General features: G+C 41.6%; 1 protein-coding gene and 1 long non-coding RNA gene across 2 annotated transcripts; both read left to right on the top strand.

Moving 5' to 3' along the window:
* The first annotated feature begins 7,165 nt into the window (after positions 1-7,165).
* Positions 7,166-8,843, top strand: foxi1 (forkhead box i1). Its single transcript, XM_075457476.1, has 2 exons — positions 7,166-7,813; positions 7,992-8,843. Exons 1-2 carry the CDS (start codon positions 7,219-7,221, stop codon positions 8,525-8,527), a joined length of 1,131 nt encoding a protein of 376 aa, XP_075313591.1. The 5' UTR covers positions 7,166-7,218; the 3' UTR covers positions 8,528-8,843.
* Positions 8,844-11,604: 2,761 nt separating this feature from the next.
* On the top strand, positions 11,605-12,752 carry LOC142374167 (uncharacterized). Its single transcript, XR_012768656.1, has 3 exons — positions 11,605-11,638; positions 11,963-12,168; positions 12,298-12,752. It is a non-coding gene; the product is annotated as an uncharacterized LOC142374167 (long non-coding RNA).
* Positions 12,753-18,553: the final 5,801 nt, after the last annotated feature.

The raw sequence follows: 18,553 nt of genomic DNA, 5'->3' as shown, positions 1-18,553 counted from the left end.
GTGTTTCTCTATCTCAGCAGGTATTCCTGGCCTGGTGTTAGGATGCTTATTGTCCCCCTCTTTTCTGTCCTCTGAACCCCCAACCGGTCGAGGCAGATGGTCCTGCCAGAGCTTTCTTCCTGTTAAAAAGGAGGCTTTTTTTCTTTCTACACTCACCCCCTGCACGCTCAGGAAGGGGGATTTGAATCGTAGAGGAGTTTCGGTGCACTCTGTTGGTTTCCTTAACTAACTACTTCTTTATAAATCGTTGTTTTGTACGAATTAGACTAATTTGGAATTTAATGAACTGGAATTGATTGGATTATGATTGTGCTACTTTTAATTACATTGTAATTGGCTTGAACTGGGCTGTATCTTTGAAGTGCTTTGAGATGGCGTTTGTTGTGATTTGGCACTAAATATTAAAACTGAATAGAATTGAATTAAAATGTCACAATCAGAGAAGACTTTAGCTTTGTATTAATGGAGCCAGTTCAACAAAGGACAACAGCAAAAGCCAGCGGTGCGACAGTTAAAAAGTTAAAAAATGTTGTGAATAGCAAAGAATAATGTAAAAAAAAAAAAATGTGCTGCAACCTGCATGAGACGTGCAATTCATGAGAAGATGCATTTTGAAACAAGAAAATAATTTTAAAACCCAAAGCTAATAACTTTGCAAAAATGCTAATGACTGCAGAGTATTTGGGGGAAATTATCAATTCTTTCTGTGTGTTGCCCCCTTCATTAAAGCAAAAACACGAGAGTGAAGAGTAAGACGTTTTGGAGTGATAGAATAACTGAAAAATATGCACATAATTACATATTCAAATAGATTTCATTTCCTAAATGAGGATGTGGGGGAAAACTGCAGCAGCTAGTACTGTTCTACTTAAAGTCTGTAGTTATCTGTGTTTAATTTAGATAGAAATGACATTTAGATTTTCAATCTGGGATCAAGAATATTACCGTTGATGAGTCTCAAACCTTTATTACATCTAAAGTTTGTAAAACAATATGACTTGAAGTCCAAAGGCAGTTCCATACTTTTTTTATAGTCATTCTAACCTGCTTATTCCATTGCAATGATGAGTTCATTCTCTCCAATCTATGAGGGGAGAATAACGGTTTCATCAGTGTTATACTTTACTTATCAAGAAAACCCTGTGCACTCTCAATATCTGGCCCTGCAATTGAAAAGGGATAAAGGGCGAGGCATTTCAGCAGTGGTAATATTACATAGTTAACTGGCAGCTATTTCAATAGACTCTCAGTGATTTGTGCTCAGCCATTATGCCTCACCCTCGCCTCCTCCTCAAAGCATAGGGAAAAGCACGGCTTAATTGAGAGGATTTCCAGAGGCTTTGTTGGGGGAGAGCTATGAGCTTGCTCCCTCTCTCCAGGAGAAATGTATTTACAGCGCTCTCTATCCCCATCTCATTTGTCATTTCAACCAGGAATAATGTGTATATATTTTCCCTTCCCTCTTGACACAGTTTCATTTGCTGTGAGGCAGCAAGTGTGCATGCGTCTCTTTAAATGTCTCCTTCGCATTATAAAAGAGGACAATATTTCCATAAATCATCCCAACTCTCTGTGGTGTTCTTCACAGCTTTTTTTTTTTTTTTTTCTTACCCAAATGGAGTATAAGTCTGCGGTAATCTACTTGGTTCTGGGTTACTATTAAACTTTTAATATGGAAGAGAAGATTTTTAGAGTTCTCAGGATACGTCAGTAAAAATGCCATAAAATTCCCCTTTTTCACGTCGTATACTGTATGATGGTAAACTCAACAAACAAACAATTTCAATGTTTCTGTCCCATGAGTGTTTGTACCATGTTGACGGACTGTAATCACCTGCATAACTCCAGATGGACTCTTCTTCACTCTTACCAAGATCTTAAAAGCGCGGAGGCCAGTAGCCACCAGACATTAAAGCACAAGAGAACCTGATGGCATTTTAAATCTGAGCCTATTAGTGCAGATGTTATTTTGTGCTGCATTCAGCACAAAATGTGCATTCTGTGCACAGGTTTATTATCTTGGATTTGGGTGGGAGAGCCAAGTGGTGTTGATCTATATTAGCTGAGGCTATTATGAAGCACTGGGTTTTCCCAGGCAGTCTGAGGGACGTGTTGCTAGGAAACATACCTAGAGATCGGGGGTGGAAAAGTGGTTTGATGAGAAGGCAGAGTTCCCAGCTAGTTTCAGCTTCACATGGAAATAACTGATAAATGCCACAGGCATGTCGGCCCAGAATATTGATTTGAACCGTTTAATTATATCTTTTTGATCTCATGTCTATGTATTTAACTTGTATGTATTGCAGCTATTTCAAAGACTGATACCTTCTCAGATTCCTGCAGTATTATGATTGAGAACCAGACACTGTTTTAGTTGCTGCCAGTCTTTCAAAATATATTAATCTTTTTGGGTAATGTTATACATAAAGCATTTTAGAGTCAGTATTGACAAAGCTGTAAATGAAAAGTAAAAAAAACTAAAATCTTTCACATTAAGGCAGTTAAACTCTTGACGGTAAAATGCTCCTCATCACTTTGATCTAAAATTCTGATACTTCAGTAGTTCTTGGCTTCTCTGTAAGTAAAATCAATACAATGATCAGATTCTGGCTTTTGATATATTTAGCCTCCCAGGGAGCCACACAGCATGGTTGATGGATGGGGTTTTGTTCATTTATACTGAGGGTGTCGTGTTTTAAGACAATGCTGCCCTCAGCTGGAGGATACTGTGTGTAGAGACTTCTCTCCACATCACATCTCTTGTGCTAAAGTGACATGAAACTGCCTTGATTTTAAGTCACATTATTAGTTTTGATCCACCAGCACGTTAGTATTTGAAAACTTGATTCGTTAATTGATGGTGCAGACGATTAAAAGGTAATGTAATATTGGATTTTAAATCTATGCTTACAAAATCCTGCTTCATGATTCTTCCTTTGCAGTTTCGACATGTTAAAAACCAACAAAGACAAGAAAGGTAAAGTAAATCTAACCTCTCTGCAGCTGCGAAACCCAACACACTTTATATTTTGGCTCTAACAGACCAGTAGCATCTGATCTCTCCAAGGATCTAATCAGGAGCAGAGGTGTAAATCTGCCCAGTGGAGGAGAGAATTAAGTTAATGCAGCCAGTAGCAGTGAAGCACAAGGCCCAGCTGCTTGTATTTCTGTCTGTTAGCCCACTGTCTTTTGGACTCCTCGCTTTACTACTGCAGGCAGGCAGTCAGAACCACACCGTAATTGGTCAGAGGGGACTGCACAGATAGGAACATCAAATTGCTAAGAAACAGTTTCTTAGTAAATCTTAATTAGGCTGTGTAAGTAGACATTGCAAGCAATGCAAAGCAAGCCCAATGTCGTTCTCCAATATAAATATATGGTTTGATTTTGGTTATTTATTGATACTGTTTGGAGCACAATTAAGATTGTGAAGATTTGCTTGTATAGATCCAGATTTTTTCTTCTTTTTTATTTCTAATGATGAAGAGTGATAATTACTTTGCATCAGCAAGTGTGATCACCTGTATGAAAGCAGAAGTTTTCACAGTTTGCTGGTCTGGAGCATTGAGGTGTATGTTAACAAGGAAGAAAGACATAAGTAATAATCTGAGGGAAGCGATTGCTGCTGCCCATTGTTTTTAGAAAGGTTATAAGGCCATTTCCAAATATTTTGGCAGTCCATCTTTCTTATCATCATTCGGTCCCATAGCCCATCTTCGCAGAAGTGGATGACCCAGCAAGTTTAACCCAGGGTCAGACTGTGCAATGCTCAGAAACTGCTAAATAACCCAAGAGCTACATCTCAGACTCTACAAGCCTCTGTTAACATGTTAAATGTTAAAGTTCATGACAGTACAGTTATAAAAATACTGAACAAGTATGACTTGTTTGGAAGTGTTGCCAGGAGAACGCCTTTTCTTCTTTAAAATGAACATGGCAGCACAGCTTAGGTTTGTGAAGATGGATCTGAAGAAACCACAAGACTTCTGGAACAAAGTCCATTGGACAGACGAGACCAAAGTGGAAATGTTTGGCCCGAATGCAAGTTGCCACGTTTGGATCAAACCAAACCAAAATGCAAACACCTCATACAAATTGTCAGTATTGGAGGGTGTGATGTTTTGGGCTTGTTAACCATGTATGTTACCAACTTGTTGGTCAAATGTCAAACCGGGTCGTGCAACAGGATAATTATCTAAAATGCAGCAGCAAATCTACAACAGAATGACTGAGAAACACAAATATCCACAGTGATATGAGAGACTGATCAGTCATAAGTAAAATTTTCTGCATTTTGGCTCATTTTTTGTTAAATAAATGACAAGATGTAATACTTAATGTTGTGTGTTTTTGTTTATTTGCAATTGCATTAACCTAATTCAAGGATGAGAGGACCAGATGTATTTTTTTTATGATATTCTGGTACATAGAACCTCAAAGTTGAAAGGAGGTGTACATTTTTCCCATATGACAGCATATTGTTCTCTCAGAGTGAGTTATTTCTGTTCTCTGCAAATGTCAAATGCTGATTAAAGATTAACAAAATTTTACTTTTGATCAAAAAAAGTGCATCTAAATAATCTAATGTTTCTTGCAGCGAATTTGTCTTTGCCATTTTACAGAATAAAGACCACTGAGTGTTGAAATGATGGACTCTTCGCAGGCAGACTGTTGCTCTGCCTATCAAGTTTCAAATCCCAACTATTCAGGCGCCTGTGTTCTCCTACGCTGCAGAGGCAGGGTAGCTGTAGTAAGATGTTCTCTTAAAATATTCAGCATAATCAGCTTTTCTTTCCACATGTTGCTTCGTGCACCCAGGCTGCATCAATGAGCATTTAAACCATGTTGTCCGTCGTGCTGTATTCCTCCACTGGGGGGAGACGTTGAGAAGGACAAGCCTCTGGCTACACAATGGGATAATTTTGTTTACATAGTCAAAATTAATGACTTCATCTCTGCCTCTCATGATTTTTATTAGCCTTAAGTGCATCTATTAGTCTTGTAATTACTTCAGAGCAATAAGCATTAAGCAGATGTTGAACTCGTGCAGACATACGGTTAAAGCCGAGGCTCTGCAGAGAACAACCCTTATTAACCCTGAGGGCCTTTGTGGATACCAGTGGGTGTTCAGCTACAATCCCAGTAGTAAAATGTGCTGATAGTACTGAAAAGAGTAACAACAGTGTGAGGACTCACCCATCACATGCAGCAGAGATTTTTTTTCCCCCTCCTGTCAGGCTGAAGGGGCCTGCAGTGGCTCCGAATGTTTCTCTGATCACTCCATGATTGACTTGATATGCCAAAGAAAAACTCCCATGACCTCAGAAAGCTTGAAGAAATGGGAGGATGTAGGCAGACACGGCAGAGAAACAAGATACCCCACCACACACACACATGCACAGAGAGAGAGAGAGAGTTGGTATGTTTGAATTAATACTTTACAATGACAGTGGAATAGGTTGACATGTGGAGCCACATTAAACATCACTGAGCTCAGTAGCTGCTTTTCAATACAAAAATTCCATTTCTACTGACTGAATATTTTAAGTGACATTCAGAAAAAAAACAGGATATAAGTAACTATCAAAAAGTAACTAAATTTTCCATCTGCTGTCATCCTAATATATTTAGCTTCCTCATATGACTTCCTGCACCCAGGGGAAAAAAAAAACTCCCTCTAAAACCTCAAACATGACTCAAAGTCTTGTTGCTTGAGCTGTTTCAGAGTCCGTTGTCCTCAGCAGTCGGCAGTAATTAGCTGTACGAGGTGCTGGACACCTAACAAGATGTGCTGTATTCATCTGGGGGTTAAATGCCACCTCTTCCCCCCGCGGAGCCCGTTGCCCGCCGCCGGTGTACAGCCTGTGTTCGGGACGACACCTTGGAGCCAAACAATTACATCAAGGTCATGGAGAGGAGGAATGTTCTGCCGATTAGTGCAGGACTCCGGCAGCAACCTGCAGAGCCCAGTTTTCACCGTGACTACAACAGACCAAAAAAAATGAAGTTTAGCCACATGCTTTACAGACAAGACCACATTTTGACCTGTCACTGAATTATATGAAATAACTTGAAATGCAGAGTGTCATAATAGAGTTCAGCCCAGTTATATATTCCGGGTGGGTGTGGGTGTTTGTTTTAATTCCACAGAAGAGGAAATCTGTTGAATATTATTCAGCAGTGTGTGTCTGTTCTGTGGAGCCTCTCAGGCTGTATTCTCCCGCTTAATCGAAACTTGGATTAGTGGCCTATTGTAACTCTCCCACCAGGATTTTCGACTCTCTAAACAAATATTTAAAATGAATCTGTTCTTCCAGGAGCAGCACAGCTCCGGAACTTCACAATCCAATAAAATACTTTTATGCCCTGGTCTGGTCTTCATTCAGCTCAGGCTGTAGCTCTTAGAATGAATGTTTATTTACCTAATTCATACTTTAAAGTAGAAAATAAGCTGCGGTCCTATTTCTGTCTTTGACTTTTATAATTGGTAACCATGTGTGATGTGTAACCTAAAGATTAGTGGCCTCGCAACAAAGAGGTTTTATTTCACAGGACATATTCAACCTGGTTTCCACGGGAGCCTGTCCTCTTGTTGACACTAAACTTGCGGCACTTGTGGAATGTTTATTGCAAACAAATTTCTTTTAAGAGAATGAGGCTTTTCACAAACACACGCGCGTGTTGTTTGGATTTGACACCGGCACTTTCATGCACAAATACACGAAATTTTAAAAGAAACATATATATTTGATATTATTGTATGGAAGCTGTGAGTAAGCTCGTAAAGGCTGCGACCTTTTAGTTTCAGTCATGATAGCTTGTGATTAAGAAAAACAAATCCGACTCGATTATGTTCACAATCTAAACTGGGGAACAACACACCGCTGTAGCCCTCACCAACCTCCGCGCGTAATTACGCACAGTTATGGATGTCGATTAAAAATAAATAAAACAGCGTCCCTTTTAATGTGGACATTGTTCAAAAAGTAACCCGAAGCCCAGTATTGTCAGACGTAGTATCGGTGCTCATTGATACGGAGATTGGCTGAGTAGGATAGAAGAGAGGGGTGTGACCATCCCAAAAGTTTTTTCTTCAATGGGCTACCTGTAGAGGCTCCGGGCGCTGCGCATAAATACTCCCCCTCCTGAGAATGCGTTCAGTCCTGAGGGAGAGACAGAGAGACGACTTAGGTTTGGGGAATCTGGTTTGGGTGGATTATGAACGCTTTTGGACACCAACCACCTAACCAGCAGACCAGTCCTATTCAGCACCACAGCGCTCAGGAGCTCCTGGATATGGCCGTGTACTGCGACAACTACGGTGTTTACCAACAGAATCTCCACCATCACCCCCAGAGACCGCCGACTCATCCCTCCAGTTACGGCCTCGGAGAATACTCTTCCCCGCCAACGAACCCTTACCTGTGGCTAAACGGACCAGGAATCAACTCCTCCCCGTACCTTCCCGGGAACAACGGCGCGTCCTACATTCAGTCTGGTTACGGGTCGAACCAGAGGCAGTTTTTGCCGCCTCCAACCGGCTTTGGTGGAGCAGACCTGGGGTGGCTGTCCATATCCAGCCAGCAGGAGCTCTTCAAGATGGTCAGACCGCCTTATTCCTACTCTGCACTCATAGCAATGGCCATCCAGAACGCTCAAGACAAAAAGTTGACTCTCAGTCAGATCTATCAGTATGTAGCTGACAACTTTCCTTTTTACAAGAAGAGCAAAGCTGGATGGCAGAATTCGATTCGCCACAACTTGTCACTGAACGACTGCTTCAAAAAAGTGGCACGTGACGAGGATGACCCCGGTGAGCATTTAATCCTTTCTAAATCATACGTTTTGATCATGATGCTGCTTTTCAGGGAGAACGAATTTTAGCAATTGAAACTGTTCACAACATTCAATTCATTGTCAAAGCATTTTTTATTTCAGATTTAACTTCATCTGTGTCATCCGTAGTCACATTTGTGTTGTTTCTCTTCCAGGTAAGGGGAACTACTGGACGCTGGACCCCAACTGTGAGAAGATGTTCGACAACGGGAACTTCAGGCGGAAGAGGAAGAGGAGAGCAGACGCTAACGGAGCCGACAGCAGCGCTCTCCCCGTCAAGTCAGAGGACGCGCCGCACAAGCTCTCAGACACCGCCAGCCTGCTGAGCTCCTCCCCGCCCAGCCTGCACGGATCTCCGGCCTCCACGGAGCCCAAGTCTTCCCCACCTCCCTCCGCGGAGCACAGCCCCTGTTTCAACAGCTTCGTGTCCAGCGTGAACTCGCTGCTGGCGGGCAATGGGGGCAGCGACGTCTCCCGGGGCGGCGGGGAACGGGACTACGGCTCCGGACATCTCGGAGGGCTGTCACAGACCAGAGAGGGCATGTCTGGACTGGGCTCCTACTCGCCCACTGTAATCTCTCCTCTGAACTCTGACAACGGCAGAATGAACTATTACACATCGGTGCAAAGCCTCTCCAACCACTTTAGTGTGAATAACCTCATATACACCCGGGAGGGGACAGAGGTGTAGCCTGGCCGCAAAGTTTCTTATGTTAATGCTCCACTACTACTACTGGAACTAAATTGTTTACCAAAATATAGCTTTCAAACTGAGACAAAAAAAAAGCCCCACTTTACTGTGCAACATGTTTATTATTAGACCGTTAAGTCACAAATCCTTACACGAAGGCCCGATGGGTGCATCTTTTACTTATTTTCTAATATCTTATTGTAGCTGCTCGGTTGGAGCGAGTTTGTCTTAAAAATGAAGACATTTTTGTACAGAAATTATTTTCATAAATGGAAAACATGACATGTATGTTAGACTGAATTGTGTTTTATTTAAACCCACGTGGATGTTTGAATAAAAATCATTTATTTGTAACTCAATCTTTGAAGGTTTATATGTGTCTTTCCACGTCTTTTCTGTCCAACATTCGAAGAGAAATACGACTGTTCAATATACATGTGCAGGCGATAGGTCTAATGGGTAGTGGTTGTAGTTTAAGAACTTAAATCAAAAACTAAAACTTGTATTTCTTCTGAGACATGCAGAATATAGGATCATTTCAGCAGATTTATCAGCTTTAATCTCGTGTGGTGTTTTTACAAACATGAATGGCATCATTTAGGCATTATTCAGAGCACCACAGACCATTTTCACCTCTTTTTTAATTCTTATTCCAATACTTAAATATGTATTTCATAACTAAACCGACCGTTTAAAATCTTCTGAGGACCCCACTGTGCTTTCTGTATCTCTCGGAGTTTCACTCAGGCCCACTGGAAAATAAAAGTCTTCAAAAAAAAATCCACGTTTGTTGAACGTTAAGCTGAACTTCAATAAATTGGCAAATAAACCAGGATACACGCGTTTAAAGCCTGTCAGAAAATCTGAAGTCAAATGGCTGTAAGCACTGTGTTAAGTGTGTAAAACAGAGACATTTTCCGCTTGTCGATTCCAATACCGTCAGTGAACAAGCAATTGGACCTTTAACTTACTTCCACGAGGTTCAGAAGTTCAGCTTTTTGTCTGGGCTGGCCTTGACTCAGGCTGCTCCTGCTGCTTCTAACCTGTTTGCAGAATATTGCATGTCTCCTGTCTTTTCCCAAAGTATTATCATGCAAAAACTATCTCGTGTGTGTCTGTGAGAACCCCCTTTTTCCTTTTTTTATTGCAGCATCCAATAAACTGCTCATCTGTGCGTAAACAATAAGCATGCTGTTACAGAGACTAAAATGTTCACGTGATATGACACGCACTTTGGTTTGTTTCACAAACAATATGGATACGCACGGAGCAAACGCCGGAAGTTTAAAGGAAACACCTTTTAATTGATTGATAATTGAATTCACCCAGGCGCTCTTTTCTCTGGAATAAAAGAATAATTAATTGACAAGACTTTCTTGCCCCTGGTTGGAACACAATGGAAGTTGGCAATTCAACAGATCCCCTCCTGGGCTCAAATGAAAATATTACGATCCGAAGATCTGGGAACAAATTATCTCTCTCAGGACACATTTTGTTCTATTATCTGTGGAGTAAGGCCGCGGATCACACAATGAGATTTTTTGTCATACAGGAGCAGGTTCTCACAGTAACAAATTTTCTATTGAAATCCTCATCACGTCCGGTGAATAGAGGCCTTTTAGGTCTGATTACTGTCAACCCATGGTCCTTCAATTCATCCAATTTAGCTGTTTTTACTCAATGGTTAATTGTGACTATAAGATTATTGTTAATTATTTTAAGAATCTGTTAAATCAGTCAGAATTCTGTACTTCTGTTATTTTACAACAAGGCTATACTGCATAAGCTCAATTACAATTAGTTCTATCCTAAATTATTTTATACCATTTACATCATAGAATCAAATGTGGTTTTATCAACAGATTCAGAATCTTGCTGCAAAATAATCTCAACTCCAATACTCAAATTCTAATTGAACTTCACAAATAAAATCGCAGTCCTTGGTTAAAAGAAAAAAGAAAGAAAAAAGAGGGGGCTTTGAATAAACCTTCACCATCATTGTCTTCTTTATTCAGTATCATGCTGCAGTTATTATGTCTTCCAAAACTGATATCAATGCAACACCACTGGCCTGCATACAGCAGCCCCGCCCCCCCACCTTAATCTTGATTCAACCCACTTATTTCTCAAAAGCATAACGCCCCAGTGGCCCAGCTGTGCCTGAAGGGCACATGCAGTTGCCTGCATGAATATCAGCCAGGCCACCATGTCTCAGTGCTACCTGCTTGAGGGCCCCTGCCTCCGGGGGCTAAAGGCCGAGGCCATGCTGAATACCTTAGAATCAGGGTGGCCCTGGTCCTCACACACACGCCTATAGTGGGCTAAATCCATAATGATGGGTTTCATCCTCAAAGGGTCACCTTGCCAAAGGTGAGGTTGGCTCATGATTGAAGGTGTCGGTGCTTCAGAACTAGTTTCTTTTTATCCTACTTTCATTGGACTAAATACACCAGAGAATCATCCCATGCCAACTTTAGCAAGCAGGGTTCAATATTTCCTTCTATGTAGCTTACAGTGGACAAAATGATCCGTTTTGTATACAGTAAGAACAGCTAAACTAAAATTAAAGCTCATCATCTGGTTCCAGAGAACAGGAAATACTCGAAGTGGAGCTGTCTGCATCTTTGGACCAGAAGGCTTGCTCCCAGTGTTGCCACTGAGTGACATGAGCTTGAGTGATGTATCACTTTGCTAAGAGAGAAACTTAACTCCCATTAGCTGTTAGGCAAGATCACAGCTGATAAATAAGCAACCACAACAAAACTTGCTGCTCTCTTTCACTGCAAAAACCTAATTTTAGATATGTGTATGTACAGCGCAGATTTTGTCATGTTGCCATGTAGACTTAGGCCCAATCCCAATTCACCCCTTGGCCCTACCCCTTACCCCTTCCCCTCCGTTTTGCGCGTTCACGTGTAGAGGTAGTGTTGTCCCAATACTCTTCCAAAGCCCTTCCCCTTAGCCCTACCCCTCCGTTGTAGCCCTTGAAACGGAGGGGTTCGGCCAGGCAGACTCCGTTTGAAGGGGTATGATATATTTCCCAGAATACAACGCGACTACCGGGAGATCGCGAGTCTTTAAAAATGGCAGAAGCGAGAGCACCACACAAATGTAAGTTCTTCTATTTTTTTTGCCATAATTTAACTGTTTTAATCGTTTTAAGTTGTGATAACTGGTGTATTGTGTGAGTTTAATATGGTGGCAATGTGTAGTTATTTTCTGTTATAAACGCACATGGGAAAAGTCGCTATTTTACATGGAGTAATCGGTCAATGCATGTGAAGGTGCTGTGAAAGAGTTTTCATTTTTTAAATTGTAACACGAGTATTTACAAGCAATGTAGTTGGTTAACCATAGAGGAGTTCCTTTTGAGTGACATGAGCGTCATTTCGCTACCTATTATCACAAGTATTCATATACGTGACTGATTCACAGGGACTCAAGCACAAAGAGCCTGATCAGGTTTAGCGCCCCAAACGAAGATCTGTTTCTAAAGTCATCCCCATCCCCAAAAAGAAGTAGGAAGTCCAATCCCATAATGGATTACCTGATACAGGAGAGCCTGAAGGAGCAGAAGCGCCACGAGCAGAAAACGGAGTGCTTTTTAGCTCGGTTTGAGCGCATGATAGACAAACTTTACGGTGAGTTGATGCGCCATGCACCTATTGTACACACAGCCACCACTACCGCGTTCTGAAACACCTTTTTTTAATTTTTTACAATGGATGAAAGTGAATGCTATAATGTCATATCGTGTCTTGTTCCCCCAGAACATCACTGAGCCCATGCAACACCTCCGATGCGCCCTCCGCTGTTCCTGCTCCGGTCATCTCGTTCTCGATGATTGCACTGTTGCCCGTTTATATTCATACTGTTTATATTCATACTGTTTATTGTCCATATTTGCACCACACACTTTACAGCAGACACTTTAAGCTGTTATTTCTGAAAATAAGCTGCCTTACCAGTCTGTAATGTGAGCCTAATAAAATAAATTAAGGACAAAAGGTTTGTGAGCATGATTATCACATCAACATCATATGAACGACTGGAACGGATATTGGTATGAAGAGATTTATTATACAAGGGATAACAAAAAAATTGGGGTACATGTTGTGGTCCAATGGGCAATAATTTGTAGGACGACCCGTCTGCTGGAAAGAAAAACATGGAAAGATCAGGCTTTCATCCTCCCAAACCAACACATTGATAGCACACACAATGCAGTGCATTTATTTAAGTCATCAAATCTGAACCCGGTACAAAGAAAACCGCTTCAAAAACGCATGAGCTGCATGTTTATCCCAAACGGAACGAGTAACAAAGGCTAAACGTTAGCTTATGCTTTCAGCTAGGTTAGCCAGGTTAGGATACTACTCCAGTCAAATCAGCAAATCCAACGAGACAAGCAAATTGTTTCTATATTACACGATATCACAAATGTACAGTTAGAAGCACTTTCAAACACAAACACACAATCATTTTCACACGCCGGCTCTGGAAGCTACCAGCTGCTCACTCACACGCGTTATTTGTATTAATTTATAATTCTACATACCGTAACAAGATCCAGCAATGCTCCCAGATGTCGAAGACGCCTTCGCCTGATGGCACTCCGTCGATTCGACGCAGATATTTCTAAAAATATCCGAATAGCCCAGGACAGCGCGAACACCACAGCACCGGTCATGTTTGTTTACGTTTGTTGTCGCTTTTGGTTACGTAACAACTGACGGCGCGAACTTATTACGTTCGTGAGTGTGAAGTGCTGTCCCAATTCGAAGGGGTGACATTCTTAGCCCTTCGCCTACCCCTCCGTTTGAAGGGGCGAGGGGTAGGGGCGAGGGGTAGGCGAAGGGGTAGAAAATAGAATTGGGATTGGGCCTTATTGTATGTCATGAGTATAAGTTGAGATTTACTTTAGGATGTGCTTTGCATGCAGTTTGTTGGTTTGTAAAATATTCAGGATCCAGAGCTGAATGATTCCCCACAGCCCCTATAACACCATCTTACTCAGGGAACTTGGAAAAAAGGAGACTGTGCCTGACCTCAGTGAAGAACATGATAGCTTGGCCATTGGGGGCCTGATTACAGTCTGGGTTTACCCTGACATTCCACATCTGTTAGTAGCAGTCAGTGGGTATTATGGGAATAATCTCTTATATTACAGCTTGATCTCTTGAGGAAGTTAAATATCTAAGAGAACAATATGATGACAGCTTCTGGGGAAGCAACTATACGCCTGTAAGGATATGAGGACAGGGGGCAACTATCTACGCCCCACTTGAAAAGGATTGTGTGTGCAAATGATAGCTGAGGAGAATGTCTATCAACTGGCATGACCTGATTCTGTTTCATCATTCACAGTCCGAGGGCCATAAAAAGCCTAACGTATGGGCCGATAGCAGCATGGGATCCCTGCTCCAGACAAGCAGCCATATGGATTATTTTATACAGAACAAAAGTCCTCTGAGTGCGAACTTGTCAGTTGTTGACAGCACATGAAAAATTGTGTGGACATCTATTTCTGCACTACTTGTGGAGAAAAAAACAACCTGTAGGGGATTTTTAGAATTCAAGTTTACCACCATTTCTGTTTACATATCGATTCTATTGGTTCTTGTAAAGCTAGAATACTCAACTGTGTCTGCCTGCATCCTGTGAAGGGAGCACATTTTTAAGGCATTGTCCTTTCACTAGAAAATGACTTAATTCCAGCAGTGGAAACGGTCTCATTTGGAAATCAGTGGTGAACACAGAGAAGAGAAGCCACTTCAGAGTTGTGAGGCTTGCCAGCTGAGGAACCTACTGAAAGAGTCAAAGAGATACAAGGATTAACGGACTAGAACGACTCCCAGTAAATCCACAGCCACGGTCTGTCTTCACATTGCTCTGTCTGGAAAACCTATCCCCAAAACAGTGTAACCTATCCCCCTCTCGCTCTACTGCTGGAATATATTTTGACAAAGTCTTTGTTCTCACATTAGGGAACTGTGGGCAGATCATCCTTTATCCGTGACCTTTGTCATAACAAACCAGGGCAGTGGTTTTACACACTGCTGAGAAGCATAAAAGAATGCTCAGTCAGGCTGATGTTTCTGACAAGTTATAGGCCTTTCAAACTTACTTGAAGTCATCTTTGTGCGCTGAAAAAGTAGAGTGTTCAATGAAAAAGGTTTTGATTTCTTATAACTACACTGTCTGATAATCTCAGTACAGCGAAAGGCTTACTCATAAGCTCCCCAATAAATCTGTAACCATTCATCACCTTCATGAAATTCCAAACCATGACCTTATGAGAACAATATCCAGGGTTCATGGAACATCAATTTCTAGGTGAAGTGCAGCGGAACAAATATCTGAGTAACGGGCAATGCGTAATCAGTTTAGCTTGGTTCAGGGGCCACGTTTTGCACACGATAAGAGCAGATTTAAGGGTGCAAAAACTCACTAGGATAATTCTTGCGGTATGTGAATCAGTGGGAGAGAAATGATTTAATGATCAGTTTCTCAGGGGAGAAAAAAAAGCATGGGTTTTGCTGATGACACTTTGCAGTGATGCCACCTGGCTTGCAACACCTGCATGCTGTCATTACTTGCTCATCACAGACAGGAAGTGGTGACAGATAACAGAGGAAGTAGCTACCCAGAGGGAATCCCTTTTACCAGCTCAAATATTGGGCTCCTGGTGGCAAGACGGAAGCGAGAAGATTACTTGGTACTCAGGGGATCCTCAAAATAGCTGTCTGTGTAAGACACGTCAGTCATTGCTAGTAGTTCTAAAGGAAGCTATGTAACATCAGACAAAGTTCCTGTTGTTAAAAGTCACAGGCCACCTGGAGCACTTTTTTGCAACTCCTGTTTTGGAGTTATGTTCTGCTGCAGGAGCAAACAAGAGTTTCATCTGCTCCCATGTTACTTTATTCAACTTCGCTCCTCTGTGATGATAGTGCATCTGCCCCAAGGAATTCATAGACAGCTCCCTCCCAAAACAGAACTCCCCCCGGCCCCTAATGAGACCCCCTGCTTCCTCCCTCTATTATAAGGGATGCATACCAATAGAGAGACAGCAGCGGGGAGACAGACTGAGCCTCAAAGATCTCTGGAGCCCTCCCTGGCCTGAGCCATCAAACGTGCCCCTCACGGGGAGTCAAATAATGGGCTTGATCAACATTTAACCAAGTTTTCACCATGTAAGCTGCAGATGATCTGTGGCTGAAGGCTCTAAATGATAGCCTTCTTAAAAAGGACAGGCATGCCCCCTTCAGATGTTCCTTTTGTTTTTGCCCCTAATCCCAGCCCGCACTTCAAGGCCCTGCCTCACTTCTGAGGCAGCTGCCATTATTTTAAAGAGGGAGGGAGAGACAGGCAGCAGCTTTAATCAGTGAGATGTAATACTGTGATAAGAATGTAATGGCACCACAATCAGCTATTGATATTTGTATAAATGTATCATTGCTTTCTACGAAGTACAAGTCACAGTGTAGAACTGTGGGGAGATCTCCTTTGATAGTTCTACTTTGATAGTTCAAAGAAATGTGTTGGATTCATCTCCTCGGGGTACATCGTGATTATTTTCAGAAGTGCAGCAGTCCAAGAAACAGAAAAGAGTTCAAACACACATCAACACACAACAAGTGCCTAGTGTTGACTCTGGTATTGGAGTTCATCAACCCCAAACAGCTTGTGTGTCAACTATAAACACACGACATGCACCCTGTGAGGGGAGAAAGAGATTCAGGCAAATTGCAGCTCCCCTGCAAACATGCCATGTTGTGTTCACTGTGCCATTGTTGCCCATGTTGTGGTTCGTGATAAAAACAAGTGTTTTTGTGTCGCTCAAGTAACTCATCTAACAATCTGCTCCCTTTTGTCATGCACTGACATTCCTGCACTATGACATAACCCAGGATGTGCATGCACACCCATGCATGTTTGTGTGTGTACGCGTGTGTGTGTGTATCCACTCAACACTGACAGCACAGCTGAGAGGCCGACATCATCCACAGAAGTGTGTTGACATGCCCCCACTTGACAAAGAGGCTTTTTTTTTTATATATATATTTAGTATGAGAGAAAATGGGTTTTTACAAGCCTGAGACAATCTAAGGCACGATCAAAAGTACCACTGCATTCAGCCCACGGAAAAGAGAGGTTTGATGATTTCTTTGTTTAATATTGGACCTTTTTATGTCATGTGTCATGTGTTATGTAATTTTAAAATGAGAGAATACCCTCTTTCAGTTCTAAAGTTTTATATATCAGGGCATGTAAAAAACCCATCTGGTCCTAAACAGATATTAAAATGTGTAAAATACAACCTCAGCATAATAACTCCTGATATCATGTCATCATTTATTGAACAAAAACGTAGCCAAAATGTAAAAGCAGTGTGTGGAAAATTAAGTACACCTCACGATTTAGTAACCTGTAGAACTACCTGTGATGTCATCAGTCTCTTATCATTGTGTAGGTGTTTTGCCCCACTCTTTTGAACAAGGTTGCACAGCTCTCTTTAGATCCCACAGCTGGGTTTTTTGGTTGTGTTTTGGATCATTCTTCTGTTTCATGATCCAATTTCAGACAAGCTTTAGCTGTCAAACAGATGACCCCACATTTGATGTTTGAATATTTTTATATTCAGAGGAGATAATATAGGTTTCCTGGTCGTGGTGGTACAAAACAAAGCCAAACTGTTATGTCTCCACTACCATGCTTGACAGTTGGTATGAGGTGTTTTTGCTGATTCGTTGTGTTTGATACTTTCCAGAACATGGCATTGTGAATTATGGCCAAACATCTCCACTTTTCAAGGGACATTGTTCCAAAAGCTTTGTGCTTTGGGTAGATTCAACTTTGCAAAACCTAAATGGTTCTACCAGCCATGTTATGGCCAGAAGAGGAGGCTTCCTCCTGGCAACCCTTCCATACAAATTATTGTTGTCTTTTTCAAAATGTTCACTTTCATGAACTTTGATATCTCACATGCTAACAGAAGCCTGTAGACTCTGAGGGGTTTTATTTAATTATTTTTTTTTTGCTTTTTGTCATTTCTCTGAGCATTGTATGGTCTGACCTTAGGGTGAACTTAGCGAATGTTGACACATGCACTCCTGGGAAGAAGGACCTCACATCCCTTCCCAGATGAATGGACAGCAACAGTTCCATCTCCAAGAGTATTACTGATGTCTTTCCTCCTTGGCACACCTGAAAGCTCCGGACCAGTAAACTGCCAAAACTTCTGCTTTTCTAGAAATGCTCACACCTGCTGATGGTCAGTTATGGTCAGCACCTGGCTTCTAGTTACCCTCTTTATTCCTATGGAAGGTGTAAGGGTGGACTTAGTTTTTCACACACTGCTTCTGCATTTTGTCTTTGTTTTGTTAAATGATAATGATAACGACCAGGGGCAATATGTCCACTTTTGTTATCCATCTGAGGTTTCATTGACCTAATTTTAACTGCCTGACCTTCCTATAAAGACTCAGCCGAAACATTACGTGTATTTGAGAGGTTATTGTGGATAGAGTCAAAATGTAACCAACTAATATATGGAATTAGATGGAGAGAAAACTTTTTTTTTTTACTTGAGTAGAAGATACAGTTGGATGTTTGGCCAGTTTCATTCAATCTCTCCATGCCCTGCTCAGCCACCCTCTGCTTAAAACCAGGCTGTGATTTACAGAGTATTGTATTTCTAACCCCTGCTGCTCTCAGCATGCAGCAGTTTTCTAAACCCTTGTCACTATGACAAGAAAGTGGTGAACAGCTCTTGAATAAATATCTGTAGTGGCAGAAGCAATTTTTCTTTAGTTCTTCATGTTAAAATAGATAAGCGCAATTCAATTTTCTATAAACTTCATTCAGGTTCCTTGTAATGCTGATGAACTGTTAAAATAGGTGCTGGGGGACACACTTTTTTATTTACTTTTAACTGCCAGGGACCGTCTCATTGACAGGGGCATCAAGACTGATGGCATACCGTCTTAATTAGGAGGGTCAGGCCATGGCCAGATAGCTTTGTGC

Source organism: Odontesthes bonariensis, chromosome 23 (assembly GCF_027942865.1).
Source record: "Odontesthes bonariensis isolate fOdoBon6 chromosome 23, fOdoBon6.hap1, whole genome shotgun sequence".
NCBI lineage: Eukaryota > Metazoa > Chordata > Actinopteri > Atheriniformes > Atherinopsidae > Odontesthes > Odontesthes bonariensis.
This window is presented reverse-complemented; position numbering and strand designations above follow the sequence as displayed.